Source organism: Entelurus aequoreus, linkage group LG18, assembly GCF_033978785.1.
Source record: "Entelurus aequoreus isolate RoL-2023_Sb linkage group LG18, RoL_Eaeq_v1.1, whole genome shotgun sequence".
Classification (NCBI taxonomy): Eukaryota; Metazoa; Chordata; class Actinopteri; order Syngnathiformes; family Syngnathidae; genus Entelurus; species Entelurus aequoreus.
The window spans coordinates 39,952,806-39,970,586 of NC_084748.1; the positions used below are offsets into that span (position 1 = coordinate 39,952,806).

General features: G+C 38.6%; 1 protein-coding gene across 9 annotated transcripts in view; it reads left to right on the plus strand.

The window, feature by feature from the left end:
- The window catches only part of LOC133634127 (VPS10 domain-containing receptor SorCS1), a 499,576-nt gene that overhangs the window by 300,991 nt on the left and 180,804 nt on the right, over positions 1–17,781 (plus strand). For all 9 annotated transcript variants that reach the window (XR_009821878.1, XR_009821879.1, XM_062027161.1 and 6 more), the window contains exon 5: positions 7,840–7,913. Coding sequence is in view for 7 of the 9 variants with exons in the window: in XM_062027161.1 (XP_061883145.1) it covers positions 7,840–7,913 (74 nt within the window). In the remaining 2 variants the exon portion in view is untranslated. The remainder of the gene's footprint in view (positions 1–7,839; positions 7,914–17,781) is intronic.

Here is a 17,781-nt window from a genome sequence, read left to right on the forward strand (position 1 = left end):
AGACGAGCAAATACAAAACAAATACTTATTGTTAGTGATGAAAGCATTAATACTAGTAAGTCCATTAACCACAGTATTGATTGATTGATTGATTGAGACTTTTATTAGTAGGTTGCACAGTGAAGTACATATTCCGTACAATTGACCACTAAATGGTAACACCCGAATTAGTTTTTCAACTTGTTTAAGTCGGGGTCCACTTAAATTGATTCATAATACAGATATATACTATCATATAATACAGTCATCCCACAAGATAATCACATTGAATTATTTACATTATTTACAATCAGGGGTGTGGAGGGAGGGGTGGGTGGGTGGGGGGGGGGGGGGGGTATGGACATCAAGTAGTGGACATAGAGAGAGAGAGAGAGAGAGAGATCAGAAGGCATAAGAAAAAGAATCTGCATTTGATTGTTTACATTTGATTATTAGCAATCCGGGGAGGGTGTTAGTTTAGGGTTGTAGCTGCCTGGAGGTGAACTTTTATTGCGGTTTTGAAGGAGGATAGAGATGCCCTTTCTTTTATACCTGTTGGGAGCGCATTCCACATTGATGTGGCATAGAAAGAGAATGAGTTAAGACCTTTGTTAGTTCGGAATCTGGGTTTAACGTATCTGCCAGGTCGTCGTCTCACTTTCCCCCTAAAACTGCTCCTCTTTCATTACATCGCTTCCTTTTTTTTGGCAGTGCTGCCGCATTCGTGAGCTCACACAACCCTCACCCACCACCTACTCTGCTTTATGCTCTGTTTCACTTTGCTGCCACTTGCTTGAATGTACATTTATTCTGGTAGAATAATTAGACAAAGTGATTTCTCACCCGGCCTGCCAGCCAACCCCAGGTCTTGTTTGCATAGGCTTGTTAAGCACAGCTTGGTATGCGTCCAATAGCGTACTCTTTGTTTAAAAAAAAAAATATTTAAATGCACAAATTAGTTTTTTTGTATGTTATGTTATGTTTTGCCATTTTAAGAAAATAGTAACAAAAACAACCATTGACATTTGAAGTGTTAACTACCTGTTTTATGGACACACTAATATGTTTTTTCACAGTGGGGTAAAATTAAAACAGTTTTAACAGTTTTAAATAAAACAGTTTTACTGTTAATTTTACTGGCAATAATGAAATTATTTAAATGAGTGGTTTTCTTTTTGTTTACTGTAATTATTGTGTAGTTTTGACTTTGTTGTATTACAATAGAATAACACACAAGTTTCAATAATATATTGTTAATCTGTCAATTGCACTCATCATAAATGAATTCAAACATATACAGTTAATCCATGTGATCATAATCAGCAGAAAAAAAACCCTGATCGGGAACACTTCTAGTTCTTAAGTTTTCAAGGGGAATACTGTATATGACCTTTTTTTTACACATATTAGACTGCAAAATTATACACGTGGGTAGTTCAGCTGTTTCTTCTGATGCTTCTGAAATGCATTCTAGTTTTGACTACTCATTTTCGGTTACATTTTATGTATGTCCTGTTTTACCTAAGCCCTAAGGCAGGGGTCAGCAATCCAAAATGTTGAAAAAACCATAGAGGACCAAAAATACAACAAAAAAAAAACTGTCTGGAGCCGCAAAAAATGTTAAGTCTTTTATAAGTGTTATAATGAAGACAAAACATGATGTAAGTGTCTATATTAGCTATATTAGACTACTATAAAAAGCTGACGCAAATCTTCGTTGACAGAAATGTTGCATTTTAATTTTCATTCTACACATTTTTGCAACATTGGAAATCATTAGTAAAATGGAGGCTTCTGTTGCGTCTGATCAGCCTTCCCTCCCAGGGAATTAAAGTCACTGGTCAATCCCAAATTCTTTAGATGACATATATGCTGAGTAAGAAGGACCATCAAGACAGAATAGGAATATTATCAAGTTTTACTAAAGCTTTAGGAGACCAGTCCAATCGTCCTTTCATATCGACACCTCGAATTGGTCTAACATTCAAACAGGAAGAGACAATTTATTGAATACGAAAACAGCCCCCACCCTGTCCAGAAAGGAATGCCTCCCCCTTCTCCAACACTGATAAGATAAGGAGGGGGATGCATCTCTCTCCTCTCACAATCCAATACCTAAAACACTACACGGACATCTGCAGACAAAGAGAAACAAGTATAGAGAGTATACATGGAAAAATACTAGCTGCTCCAAACATGACTATGAATAAAGAAATAACTTAAACATATATGCATTCTCCACACTTCTCACATGATGAGATAACTTCTGGAAATTACTGGCTCAGAATGGCCAAACGTATAGATGTTTGTGTCCAAGTTTATGGAAACAGCAGGCTATCTTCTTCTAAAATATTGATTACAATCTTTGCAAGCTGGGTAATGTTTGCTGTGGTCTGGAACAACATGGCACACAAACAACTATTATAAATTCAGCCAATAAAACATACAGATAATGTGTCATGAGAAATGCAAATATAAATGAAATACACAGAGGACATAAGTAAAGGAAATTAGATGAGCTCAAATATACCTACAAACGAGGCAAGATCAATCAATCAATCAATGTTTATTTATATAGCCCTAAATCACAAGTGTCTCAAAGGGCTGCACAAGCCACAACGACATCCTCGGTTCAGATCCCACATAAGGGCAAGGAAAAACTCACAACCCAGTGGGATGTCAATGTGAATGACTATGATGATGCAATATGTAAATGCAGCTAGCCTAAATAGCGTGTTAGCATTGATTAGTTTGCAGTCTTAGATTGACCAAATATGTCTGATTAGCACTCCCAACAAATCAATAACATCAACAAAGCTCACCTTTGTGCATTCACGCACAGCATAAAACGTTTGGTGGACAAAATGAGACAAAAAAGGAGTGGCATATAACACGTCTGTATGTGGCAGCGTCGGAAAAAAGTTGTACATGTAAACAAACTACGATGAGTTCAAGGATCACTGAAATGAGTAGGACCAAACGGTGCTTGCCAAATACTCTCATCAGTGAAGCATGTATAACATAAACAGTGGGATTTCTAACAATTACGAAGGTTTGTGTCATGTTTGTCCTCCTACAGAAAATATATTAAAACAGAAACATTGTGTTCTTCATCTTTTTCCATTTTCACACATCTCTGAAAGAGGTCCAGGGATACATGCGGCTCTAGAGCCACGGGTTGCTGACTCCCGCCCTGAGGTAATGTAGCGGCCCAATAATTGGACTTATTATTAGATATTACATTACTTTTGTTACGTAGGGGGTAACAAAATAAATAATGACACAGATGCAGACACAAAGGCCATGATGGAATTAATGTGCAGATATGTTTAGTAACAACACAAAGTGAGTGCAGAAAGTGGTACTAAGTAGTAGGGGTGTCCCGATCCGATATTAATTATATCGGACTACTTCTAAAATCTCAGATATTAGCACTCCAATATTGGCGATATATTCCAGCCTCCAGCATTTCTACCCGGCAACAATTATTATTGTTGACTATTTCAGTTGTTTTTATCCTTCTTTGTAGGGACATTGTTCATTGTCATGTCATGTTCGGATGTACATCGTGGACACCCTCTTTGCTCCACAGTAAGTCTTTGCTCCACAGTAAGTCTTTGCTGTCGTCCAGCATTCTGTTTTTGTTTACTTTGTAGCCAGTTCAGTTTTAGTTTCGTTCTGCATAGCCTTCCCTAAGCTGCAATGCCTTTTCTTAGGAGCACTCACCTTTTGTTTAGTTTTGGTTTAAGCATTAGACACCTTTTTACCTACACGCTGCCTCCCGCTGTTTCCGACATCTACAAAGCCATTAGCTACCGCCTGCCACAGACTGATATGGAAGAGTATTACACGGTTACTCTGCCGAGCTCTAGACAGCACCGACACTCAACAACAACACATAATTTGCAGACTATAATTACTGGTTTGCAAAAAATATTTTTAACCCACATAGGTGAAATTAGATAATCTCCCACGGCACACCAGACTGTATCTCACGGCACACTAATGTGGTTGAACAACACTGACTTAGTGCATGGCCAGACGGGTGTTAAAAAAAGGAGATGATTAGGTATGCAACCGGTGGGGACACTAATCATTTCGAGAAACAGGTGAGTATGAGGTTAAGATGCCTAGCAACGGAACGTAAACAAAAGAGGGGAGAAGTGCTCGGAACCAAACTAAATACACAACTTAGGACCTCAATACAACAAAAAACAACACAGAACTAAATAATGTTGAATGTTGGTGTTATGTACATACCAAGATGTCACCCAAACTAATAGACAATGCTCAGTATGTGTGGTCATGTGACCTTTAGCAATGCACAAGTGATGACCTCACAAATAAACATGTTTTTTTTTCATCATCTTTTCAACAAATCGGCCGAACCTACAAATTGTACAGCTTTTAGTGATGTTGCATCATGCAATCCCATCGTCGAGGACCTCAGATGGTCCAAATGCATCCGATTGTTTGGATCCAGCTGTGGACTAAACCAAAAAGTTCATTCTTGGAATTATTTAATGCCAGATGTTTAGACTGCTGGCTGAACATTTAGTCACATATTTCACCCTCCGGGTGACTAAATAGCCTCTGAAATATAAGTGAGAGTCACATTGTTGTCACCCATACACGTGTAGGTGTTTACACATCACGCATGGGTGCTCACGCTTTCAATAGAAAATAAAAAATGGTCATGTTTTATAATTCATCACATTACAGCTGCAAGCTAGAAAGCAAACAGATATGTCCATGGAACATCATTGTGTTGGTTGGAGAAAAAAACTTTGTCAACAAAGGTCAGTACAAAACACAAAAGAGTTGTTGTACTTAACTCTTGTGTAATGTTCATATTGTTGTTACTCAGCCAGCGTTTGTGGGTCTGATGGACCCGTTGCATTTTCAATCAATCAATCAATGTTTATTTATATAGCCCTAAATCACAAGTGTCTCAAAGGGCTGTACAAGCCACAACGACATCCTCGGTACAGAGCCCACAAACCCCATTTTGTGGCTTTTAATGCCTCGCAATCAAACACTTTTATGTTAAAATACTGAACCGATGTTTATTGGGATAAGGTAAACATCCGTTCAGTATTTTAACATGAAAGTGTTTGATTGCGAGGCATTAAAAGCCACAAAATGCAACGGGTCCATCAGACCCACAAACGCTGGCTTGAAGCTTAGGGAAGGCTATGCAGAACGAAAATTAAAACTGAACTGGCTACAAAGTAAACAAAAACAATGCTGGACGACAGCAAAGACTTACTGTGGAGCAAAGACGGCGTCCACAATGTACATCCGAACATGACATGACAATCAAATGCCTCACAATCAAACACGTTTATGTTAAAATACTGAACAGATGTTTACCTTTTCCCAATAAACATATGTTCAGTATTTTAACATACAAGTGTTTGATTGCGAGGCATTAAAAGCCACAAAATGCAACAGGTCCATCAGACCCACAAACGCTGGCTTGAGTAACAACAATGTGAACGTTGCACGGAAAATTTCTCTGCCAGTTTTTGCATCCCACAGGGATTCTTCTTTTGTGTTCCCACACAAGGTTGCAACATTGTTTGTCAACACTGCCTGCTCTCATTTTCTCCCACATTTTACCCTCTGATGTTCTGTGTACCTACACTCCGTCCTCCTCCTGTCTAGGCCTGCTGTGTGTGTGTGTGTGTGTGTGTGTGTGTGTGTGTGTGTGTGTGTGTGTGTGTGTGTGTGTGTGTGTGTGTGTGTGTGTGTGTGTGTGTGTGTGTGTGTGGTACACAGAACATCAACTTCCACACTTCTATTAGCCCCGGGTCCAGTGGACCCGGACATCTTATATGTAATAGAAATGTGTAGGGGGGTGTGCAACCACACAAGGTTGCAACATTGTTTGCCAACACTGTCTGCTCTCATTTTCTCGCACATTTTACCCTCTGATGCTCTGTGTACCTACACTCCGTCCTCCTCCTGTCTAAGCCTGCTGTGTGTGTGTGTGTGTGTGTGTGTGTGTGTGTGTGTGTGTGTGTGTGTGTGTGTGTGTGTGTGTGTGTGTGTGTGTGTGTGTGTGTGTGTGTGTGTGTGTGTGTGTGTGTGTGTGTGTGTGTGTGGTACACAGAACATCAACTTCCACACTTCTATTAGCCCCGGACATCTTATATGTAATATAAATGTGTAGGGGGTGTGTGTGGTGTGTGGTCATTAAATATGTATTCTGATATATGTTCTTCACAGAAAATGAGCCAAAGTCAGTGAGTCTCAGTTTGAAAAATTAATTAATTGTATAATTTTTCTTTTAATAAAAAAATTAAAACGGGTCCCACAGACCCGAACACCACACAAGGGTTAAGAATACAATATCTACAAACTAATGCATGATGTAGTTAAAAGAACAGAGAATTACCGAATGTAGCGGTCCTTGGTTTCACATTATGTAAACTTCAGCTTTTGGGGGTCTTTTTTTTTTTTGCCAGATTATGAACGACAGATGAGGTAATTGAATTTGGAAAATATGTTTTAATGAGTTTGATTGTTCGCGCATGTGTATGACAGTATCCATCCAACCATCCACCCTTTTCATTCTGCCTGTCTGGGTCTGAGTCACGGGGATCCTCGTATCACACTGCAAAAACTGAAATCTAAGTAAGATTAAATATCTCAAATAAGGGTGATATTTTCTTATTTTCTGTCTGATAAGATAATTCTTCTCACTAAGCAGATTTTATGTTAGAGTGTTTTACTTGTTTTAAGGGTTTTGGTCCTAAATGATCTCAGTAAGATATTCCGGCTTGTTGCTGAGATTTTATGACCTATATTGAGTAAAACATGCTTGAAACTAGAATATCAACTGTTGCAAAGCTGTGTCGTCAACACTCACAAGTATAACACTACTTTTTTAAAGTAATAATTTCTTATTTCAAGCATGAAATAAAAAATCATGACTTTGACACAATTGTGTCTCATAATTAAAACAGATGACAGCCAAATGGACTTTGCTGTTTTATTTTCAATGAAACAATAGAAAATAGGTACTCATATAGTAGTACAGTTGGCAGAGTACAGTAAACTGACAGTTAATATTTAAACATTTAACATGTGACATTTCTTACAATTTTGAACAGAAATAGTTCATGCACATTCAGGTAAATTCTTCAAAATTACAATTAAACAATTTTGGCCGGGGGGCCGGGCTGTATATATGCGCACTAATTGACTGAAAGAGCACGCACTTGGCGCGATGATGTCATGTTGTCGATGGGAAAATGCATTTTTAGACCATATGATTTGCCTGAGCGGCTAGGAGACCCCGAGAGTAACAAGCGGTTGCCTTGTTGCCTTTCCATTAAGAACAATAAACTAGTTTTTAGTATAAGTTTGCTGGTTTCAGGAAATGTAATGCCGAGCGCATATCATTATGTCAAGATAATGGCACTAGCATTTACGTAATTTAAGAATATTTTTCAACATATTGAGCAAAAAGGTGTCTTTTTTTTTTCTACCAAGAAAAGTGCACTTGTTATTAGTGAGAATATACTTATTTTAAGGTATTTTTGGGTTCATTGAGGTTAGCTAATTTTCCTTGTTTTGGAAAGTCTTGACAGGCCGAATTTTCTTGTTCTATTGGCAGATAATTTTGCTTAGTTCAAGTAAAATACCCTTCATTGTTGTATTTTTTTTCTTGTTTTTGAACACGGACTTTTTGCAGTGCAACATCTGACACTAATTGTCACCCCGTTCCTTTTCAAAAGATGTCGGTTGTGCTAAATGCGTTCTTTTCGGACGGGCGCCACATTTTCGTTGTGTCATTTTGTTGTTGTGTTTGTTGTCATTGATATCAAATGTGAATGCGTTGTCTTGTCGCAGCTCTACAGCTCAGTGGAGTTCGGGAGGAGGTGGCAACTGGTGCATGAAAGAGTGGCTCCCAATCGCTTCTACTGGTAAGTACTGATATTTCACGGAATGGCAAATGATAATACGACAATTGCAGAACATGATGGAAAAGAAAGCTTAGTGCCTGAGCTCCTCACTGTCTCTGTTCTTGGACGTTTGGACTACTTTTGACCCCAGATGCTAAACAACAATTGCAGAATTGCTTGCTAATACACTTGAGTATTGCCTGGCTTATTTAAAAAATAAAAAATTAAATACTGCTGATGTTAGCAAGCCGAGCAATTGCCAATCAACAGAATGCCTTAAAGAGAAGACCAGAAAAGCTCCAGGATCTGTGAACGCATTAAAAGTGGCAGATAACGTAACTTAACTAAAAAATAGTTGTTGTTTTGGTGTGGTTACGGCGGGCAGTAGGGTTGTACGGTATACCGGTACTAGTATCGTACCGCGATACTAATGAATCATATTCGGTACTATACCGCCTCTGAAAAGTACCCCACCCGTCATCACGTCGTGTCATTGCTGGGTTTACGAGCAGAGGAGCATGTTCGGCAGCGCACAATCACGGAGTACTTACAAGCAGACACAGTGTGTAGACAGAAAAGGGAGAATGGACGCATTTTGGCTTCAAAACTAACGATAAAGGTGAAGTTATAACACTGAAACGCCCTCAGGAAGAGGTGCTGTAAGACATGGCTAGTTGTCTTGTATGTTCACTATTTTATTTAAGGACAAACATGCAATAAGAAACTTATGTTTAATGTACAGTAATACTTTTTTTGTTAAAATAAAGCCAATAATGAAATTTTTTTGTGGTCCCCTTTATTTACAAATGTACTGAAAAATACCGAAATACTTGTATTATTTTATTGGTATCGGGACAACACTAATACACACACACCGAGCACCCACTGGCAGAAATGTAGATTGGCGCCTATGTACATATACATTAATAGAACCAGTATTTAGTATTAAATAAATCAATAATTAGTAGCCCCCCCTACATTTGTCTTCTTCGTAGAGTGTTGGTCGTTTATACTTGGTATATCTCTTCTGCTTACATTAAAAACTGTCATTATTAGCTGGGGAATTCCGTCTTTATCCTTCTTTTACGGGCGTCTTACCGGTTCTGTTTTGTTTGTTTCGCTACTGCAAGATATGCCTCCGTCTGCAGCTCTCCAAGTGTGGGCTCGTTAAAAGGAGCGCGGCGAGTTACATAATGTAGCGTGATTCCATCGATTAACGCGACAACGATGGCTCGATATTAAGATGACGGAAAATATACATCTGACAAAAATCCAAACTTTGTGTAAATATATTGACACATAGGAGACTTATTGTATATGTTACGGTGAATCCGCATAGTTTGCGGTGGACGTCGTAAAAAGACAGCCGGCAACAGCGTGCAGAGTTTATGCTCAAAAATACAGAAGAAAAGCGTGCAACAAGGGAGTGCACCAAAAACACGTAAAGCAAAGCCTGACAAGAGCTTACGTCCAACGTTCCCTCTAAGGTGCGCGCCTGTGCAATTGCGCACTGCTCAAGCGTCCTCTGCGCACGGCAAATCTATGCCACGCACAAAATCAAATAAAAAAATAAGTGCATAACAATTTTCGACCCACGGACACGACAGAGAAAACAGTTTTCGTCATCATTGTTCAAATATTGTAACGTCTGTAGAGACGCTTTGAGGACATGAATTCCATCCATCACTTTACTGAGCAAAACTCTTTATTGTCGGCCATAAACACATCACCAAAACATTAGTAAAAAAAATGATATCTAGCAAAAGTGGTCATTTTCTGCAGTACAAACCAGACCAAAAGCAACTTTGTTATATCAACAGCAGCCGCTCGCTCTTTCTCACTTGCGCCAACACATGCACATATGGCACTTAGCCAGTGATGCGTTTACAGCCACACAAAAAGTCGGACAACTCCAACACCACACATAAAGTGTCATTCCAGGTCGTTACACTATGATTTACCAATCAAATGTGTGCTTATTCTAGTGTCATTCATTAGGAATCTTAATTTATAAATATTAATCATGAAATGCTGTTTAGTATGTTAAATAAATACTGATAAAAATATAATTTTTACAAACAGGAAGTTGCAGGAATGTGCACATGATCCCCTGCTTACATCTCAATGTCTGAAAGGGGTAGAAACTATTTCCAAAGCAGGACCTCCACCCAGACAAACAATACAAGTGCACAGTTCATGAAAAACAACATTTTTTGTTATTGTCATTGTAAGTGGGCCTAAACACTTATATTAGAAATGGAAATTACTGCTGTCATTTGATTATAATAATAAGAGAATGTTATGGCGTCACATTAATACCAAAAATCCAAGCGCGTAAAAACTGTTATCGCGCGCTGATTCCCTTTTGCGCACGCGTTTGCGCTGTGTTTCATTTTGGTACTTTGGGGGCGGGCATGCTAAGACCGCCCCTTCTTTCTGATTGGCTTTGAGCAATCAGAAGTATAGCAGGGCGGGTCATCGTCAATATGTATCAAGATTTACGGAGGAAGAAGTGGATAAAAAAATGTTGGCTGAAAAAGAGGTAAGTTATTGAACTGGTTTGGAGTGATTGTAAGGGTACTATTACTAAAAATAATAATAATATTTTTTTATTTATAAAGCACTTTTCATACATTTAAAATGCAGCTCAAAGTGCTTTACATAGTTAAAAACAAAATGAGAAATAACACCCACACCCCATGAAGACAGTCAAACATGTACATAAAAATAAACAAACAACAACAACAATAATAATAACAACACAATGACAATAGCCAATCACAGGAACCCTCTGGACGTGGAGATCCAGAGGGCTCTTTGAGGAAACACTAGATGATCAAATAAATGGATTAAAAATAATTAAAATACACATCAGGTAAAAGTCCAAAAATAATATGAAATAAGATAAGATATAATCAAACATAAAAATAAACTACAATATGAAATAAAATAAAATACAATAAAAACTGAAATATAAATATAATAATATAATATAAAAATAGGCTAAGGTATGATAAAACATAACAATAAGCTAAGATATGATAAAACATAAAAATAACTAATACTAATAGAATAATCCTGCACATTGGGCCTAATATTTGTGTAGTAAAGTGGTTTTTGAATTCGAGCAATGTAATCTGAAAGATGTTTAAAATATCAACAATTAATGTTAATATTTTTGAAACAATATACTTCTCATAACATGAGTATCTGTGTGCATGAGAGAGTGTAAAGAAAAGCATTGCTATAGTTTCACTTCATCTGCCTTTTTTTACAACCTACTTGAAGTTGTATTTTTCTTTTTTTTTTTTTCTTTTTTTTTCTTTTTTTTTTCCAAAGCCAATCAGAAAGAAGGGGCGGTTTAAGCATGCCCGCCCCCAAAGTACCAAAATGAAACATGACAGCGCACAGACCGAGACAGCGCGCGCGCAGAAAGGCAGCGCGCGCGCATAAAGGCACCGCGCGCACGCAAGAAGGCGCCGCGCGCGCACAAAGGCACCACGCGCCCGCAAAAGGGTGTCGAAGTGGAGAATCAGCGCGCGATAACAGTTTTTACGCGCTTGGATTTTTGGTACTAATGTGACGCCATAGAACATTGCTTACGTCTAAACCAGGGGTGTTAAACTCCTTTTAGATTGGGGCACGATAACTTAAAAATAAAGACAACTTCAGATTGTTTTCTTTGTTTAAAAACAGAACAAGCACATTCTGAAAATGCACAAATCATAATGTTATTGGGGTTTTTTTTCACTTACATGTTGAGGTTAATAGTATATATACTTTGTCGTTATTTATGTTTTCTGAATAAATTATGTGACAATGTTCATCAGTCAACTCAATGGCGTTAATTTTCAATCAATCAAGATAAAAACATTGTATCAAAATCAAATTACAGTATGTTATTTATGTAGTTTGATCATTTTCCTCGACTGATGTACTTGATTGATTGATTGATTGAAGCTTTTATTAGTAGATTGCACAGTACAGTGCATATTTCGTACAATTGACCACTAAATGGTAACACCCAAATAAGTTGTTCAACTTGTTTAAGTCGGGGTCCACGTAAATCAATTCATGGTAAAACATACTAACATCATGTGGTTTATTTTGTACATATGTAGCATAATCTACAAACATACAAATAATTGCTATTGTGACATCTAGTGGACACATTTAGAACAGCAGTTTCTTTCATTCAAAAATTTCAGGTTAATTTTTATACTTAGCAAACTCATCCCGCGGGCCGGATAAAACCTGTCCGCGGGCCTGATCCGGCCCTCGGACCGTACGTTTGATACCCCTGGTCAACAATTATTAATCACCAGCTGGTGATGAGACCCGCGCACAGCAGCCGGAGTGAAGTGGCTGCATGACAACACCCACCGAACAGGAAATTGTGACAAAATAAGGGCGCTATATCCCCAACACAGGAAAAACACCACAAAACCAAAAATAAGGCATGACAACACAGTGTAAGTACCGTATTTTCCGAACTATAAGGCGCACTTAAAATATATATTTTATTTTTCCTCAAAACTTGACAGTGCTCCTTATAACCCGGTGCACCTCATTTACGGAAAAATTCTGGTTTTGCTTACCGACCTCAAAGCTATTTTATTTGGTACATGATAAGTGTGATCAGTAGATGGTAGTCAAACATAAAATATATGTGTAGACTGCAATATGACTCAAGTAAACAGCACCAACATTTTGTATGTTCCATTGAAAAGATAGAACATTACACACAACGCTCAAACATCTATCAAAATGTTTTAGTACGACTTTGGTAAGCTATGAAGCCGCACCGCTTGATGGATTGTACTGTGCTTCAACATAGGAATATTATTATGGTGTGTGTATAAGGTAAGACATATTATCTGGTGTTTTGTTTCGCAATATTATGCAAAAGCAACTTTTCTTACCTTCTGGTACCTGCTGATCTGTATTTGGGATCTGCATAAGTCCTGAAAAAATTGCCTTTGTAGTCCGTGCTGACACCGTAGTCGATAAGCTTCTTCCTTTTCTCTATCTTCTTGTTATGGGACATTCATCCTCTGCTGTTGCCATTTCTAACATAAAGTAGTGTAAAGTTCTTACTTGTATCTGCCATGAAAGCGCTAAAACATACCGGTGTAGTGACTTTTAATAATTCACCCAAGGAACTTTATTTATTAGAAAGTTCCGGTTGGACGTTTTTTCACCCGGGACACATTTCCGGTGTTTTTTTTGCACTAGTGAGCCACGGATGAGTAGATGCTGCTCCGTTGTTGATTTAAGTAAAGTCTGAATGTCATTAAAACAGTTAGCTCCATCTTTTGACACTTCTTCCACCCCAGTCCTTGCACGCTACACCGCTACAACAAAGATGACGGGGAGAAGACGCTGTCGAAGGTGAGCCACGTAAATAAGACCGCCCACAAAACGGCGCATCCTGAAGCGACTGTAAGAAAGTAGCTCGAAGATGATCTATAAAACATAATCAATGCAACATTTTAACCAAAGAACCACCATTACATGTTATGTAGACCACAGGGAAGTGTTTTCCATTTAGAAAAAAAAAAAATATTATGACTCCTTTAATGCGCCCTATAATCCAGTGCACTTTATATATGAAAAAAAGATATATATATAGGAAACCTTTAATTGTATTACATCCATAAACTGCTATAACATTTAGGAGAAAGTGAGTTATTGTGATGTAGAGAAACCCCACATGTTTACTAGTTGTCCCAGGAGAGTACCCATATTTTGAAATGCAAATGGTGACACTACTCTGACCCGCAGCATTAGGCACAACAGAATAAAGGTGGTTTTGAAACCTCTAATGTTGTTTGGTGCTAAATTAACCACAACATTAGCGCCACATTAAACATTAAACATGGTACCACGTTTCCAAAAAATTATGTTTAAAAAAACAAAACAAAATTTAAGCCTTGTCTATATTGACATATACTTTTCTTGTTTAACTAACTTTTAAGGATGCATATTGGCTCCAAATATCGATTATCGGCCTAGTTGACTGATAATAATTAGTATCGTATCGGCCATGAAAAAAACTATATCCGTCAATCTCCACAATACAGTCAGTTGTATCTTATTCATCTTGTATTTTTTCGTTGTCATTTACTTGACTATGACTCAAGTAAACAACACCAACATTTTATATGTTCCATTGAAAATATAGAACATTACACACGGCGCTCAAAAATCTATCAACATGTTTTAGTACGACTTTGGTAAGCTATGAAGCCGCACCGCTTGATGGATTGTACTGTGCTTCAACATACAAGTATTATTATGGTGTGTGTATAAGGTAAGACATATTATATGGCGTTTTATTTCGCAATATTATGCAAAGACAACTTTTCTTACTTGCTAGTACCTGCTGATCTGTATTTGGGATCTGCATAAGTCCTGAAAATGTGCGCGTATAGTCAATAAGCTTCTTCGTTTTCTCTATCTTCTTGTTATGGGACATTCATCCTCCGCTGTTGCCATTTCTAATATAAAGTAGTGTAAAGTTCTTACTTATATCTGTCAGTAAACTGGCCATGAAAGTGCTAAAACATACCGGTGTAGTGAGTTTACATTATTCACCCAAGGAACTTTAGTTATCAGAGAGTTCCGGCCGGACGTTTTTTCACGGGACACACGGATGAGGAGATGCTGCTCCGTTATTGATTGAAGTAAAGTCTGAATGTCATTAAAACAGTTAGCTCCATCTTTTGACACTTCTTCCACTCCCGTCCTTGCACGCTACACCGCTGCAACAAAGATGACGGGGAGAAGACGCTGTCGAAGGCTAACCACGTAAATAAGACCGCCCACAAAACGGCAACATCCTGAAGCGACTGTCAGAAAGCGGCTTGAAGATGATCTGTAAAACATAATCCGTGCAACATTTTGACCAAAGAACCACCATTACATGTTATGTAGACCACAAGGAAGTGTTTTACATTTAGAAAAACAAATAATAATATGACTCATTTAATGTGCCCTATAATCTGGTGCGCCCTATGTTCCAGATAATACGGTATATTGACTACGGCGCATGCACATTTTTTAGGACTTATGCAGATCCCAACACAACAGCAGGTACCAGTAGGTAAGAAAAGTTTCTTTTGCATAATATTGAGAAAGAACATGCCGGATAGTTTGTCTCCCAACAGGTGCCATTATGGGGTACTTTTGCACAAACTATAATGATGCCCGTATGTTGAAGCCCAGCACGTTTGACTAGCCATAATGTGCCGACAATCGGTCAAGCGGTGCAGCTTTGTCGCTTACCGAAGTCGTACTATTTTGACAGATTTTTGAACGCGGTGTGTAACGTTATATATTCTCAATGAAACATCAACGAATGTTTTGGTCTTTGCAGCGTCATTTATTGAACAGGCGACAATTTGCAGTCCACAAATATTGCTTATGTGTGACTGCCATCTACTGGTCACACTTATCATTACACCATGTACCAAATAAAATTGACTTAGAGTCAGTCAGCACAACCAGACATTGTACATTAGGCGCACTGGGTTATAAATTTAAATATTTGAAGTGTGCCTTATAGTCCAAAAAATACAGTACATTCATCATTGTTTTGTTTCCCAATTGTAAAACACGTTAGTCATTGTGGAAGTCGCTTCCTAGCAGTTCCACTGAAGACACAGCACAAGAGCCAAGCGTGCAGGTTCAACAAGGTTTAAATGATAATGTTTTCTTCCAACAACAGATTTCTCTCCCAGAACGTGACTTTTTAGTCATGTCCGTATCCTCTCTCCCCCTCTGCTCCCGGCCGCTTGCTGTTAAAGACAACAGGTGATTAGATTAACACGTACCACCTGTGAAATCTAATCACCTGCCAGCTGTGTCTCGCCGTCAGCACATGCCCCGCCCCTGCCCGATGGTGCTCGTCCTCAGCACCCTGGACAGCGGCGGTGACTTTTGCTCCTACAGGCAGCGCTGACTACACCTCCCCCCCACATTCATTTAAAGTGTCAACATTATCAACATTATCAACACAGAACATTAACAAACAGTCAGTAGAAAGGTTAGGGTTAAATAGTCTTGTATATTCACTACACTCTGGATTTAAACTAAACTATTACAGTTACCATACAAATGATGCCATGACATACATCAAGGAAATATGATTTGAGTTTCTATTAAGCAGCCTTTTGGCAAACAATATGTTCTTTATTAAACTCAACCCATTGGCTTGAGTTTTTCCTTGCCCTGATGTGGGATCTGAGCCGAGGATGTCGTTGTGGCTTGTGCAGCCCATTGAGACACTTATGATTAAGGGTTATATAAATAAACTTTGATTGATTGATTGATTTATTGGATGATCATGACTTAAAGGCCTACTGAAATGATTTTTTTTTATATTTAAATGGGAATAGCAGATCCATTCTATGTGTCATACTTGATCATTTCGCGATATTGCCATATTTTTGCTGAAAGGATTTAGTAGAGAACATCGACGATAAAGTTCGCAACTTTTGGTCGCTGATAAAAAAAAAGCCTTGCCTGTACCGGAAGTAGCGTGACGTCACAGGTTGAAGGGCTCCTCACATTTACGGATTGTTTACACCAGCAGCGAGAGCGATTCGGACCTAGAAAGCGACGATTACCCCATTAATTTGAGCGAGGATGAATGATTTGTGGATGAGGAACGTGAGAGTGAAGGACTAGAGTGCAGTGCAGGACGTATCTTTTTTCGCTCTGACCGTAACTTAGGTACAAGGGCTTATTGGATTCCACACTCTCTCCTTTTTCTATTGTGGATCGCGGATTTGTATTTTAAACCACCTGGGATACTATATCCTCTTGAAAATGAGAGTCGAGAACGCGAAATGGACATTCACAGTGACTTTTATCTTTAATAGCTATGGAGCTAACGTGATAGCATCGTGCTTAAATGCAGATAGAAACAAAAGAAATAAGCCCCTGACTGGAAGGATAGACAGCAGATCAACAATACTACTATCAAGAGACATCGAACCAAACACTGGACCTGTAACTACACGGTAAATGCTGTGCCGCCTGTCGAAGCCTAGCAATGCTGTTGCTAACGACGCCATTGAAGCTAACTTAGCTACGGGACCTCGTCAGAGCTATGATAAAAACATTAGCGCTCCACCTACGCCAGCCCTCATCTGCTCATCAACACCCGTGCTCACCTGCGTTCCAGCGATCGACGGCGCGACGAAGGACTTCACCCGATCATCGATGCGGTCGGTGGCTAGCGTCGGATAGCGCGTCTGCTATCCAACTCAAAGTCCTCCTGGTTGTGTTGCTGCAGCCGGCCGCTAATACACCGATCCCACCTACAGCTTTCTTCTTTGCAGTCTTGTTCATTAAACAAATTGCAAAAAATTCACCAACACGGATGTCCAGAATACTGTGGAATTTTGAGATGAAAACCGAGCTGTTTGTATTGGATACAATGTGTCCGAATACTTCTGCTCCAACCATCGACATCACGCGCAAACGTCATCATACATAGACGTTTTCAACCGGAAGTTTCGCGGGAAATTTAAAATTGCACTTTATAAGTTAACCCGGCCGTATTGGCATGTGTTGCAATGTTAAGATTTCATCATTGATATATAAACTATCAGACTGCGTGGTCGGTAGTAGTGGGTTTCAGTAGGCCTTTAACATTAAATATATTACATATTTATTTTCTTTATATTGGACGTAAGTCCAAGACATTGCTGAACACTTTATAGTTGTAGTTGTGTTATTCTTCTTTTGAAGTAGTTCTCTTTTCTCAGCAATTTCAACGTTGTTGGAACATTGGAGTCACAGAAAAAAAACATGTTTTTAATTGAAAAGACATCACAGGAAACATTTTCTTCAATTACTATTTTCATCACGTTTGTTTATC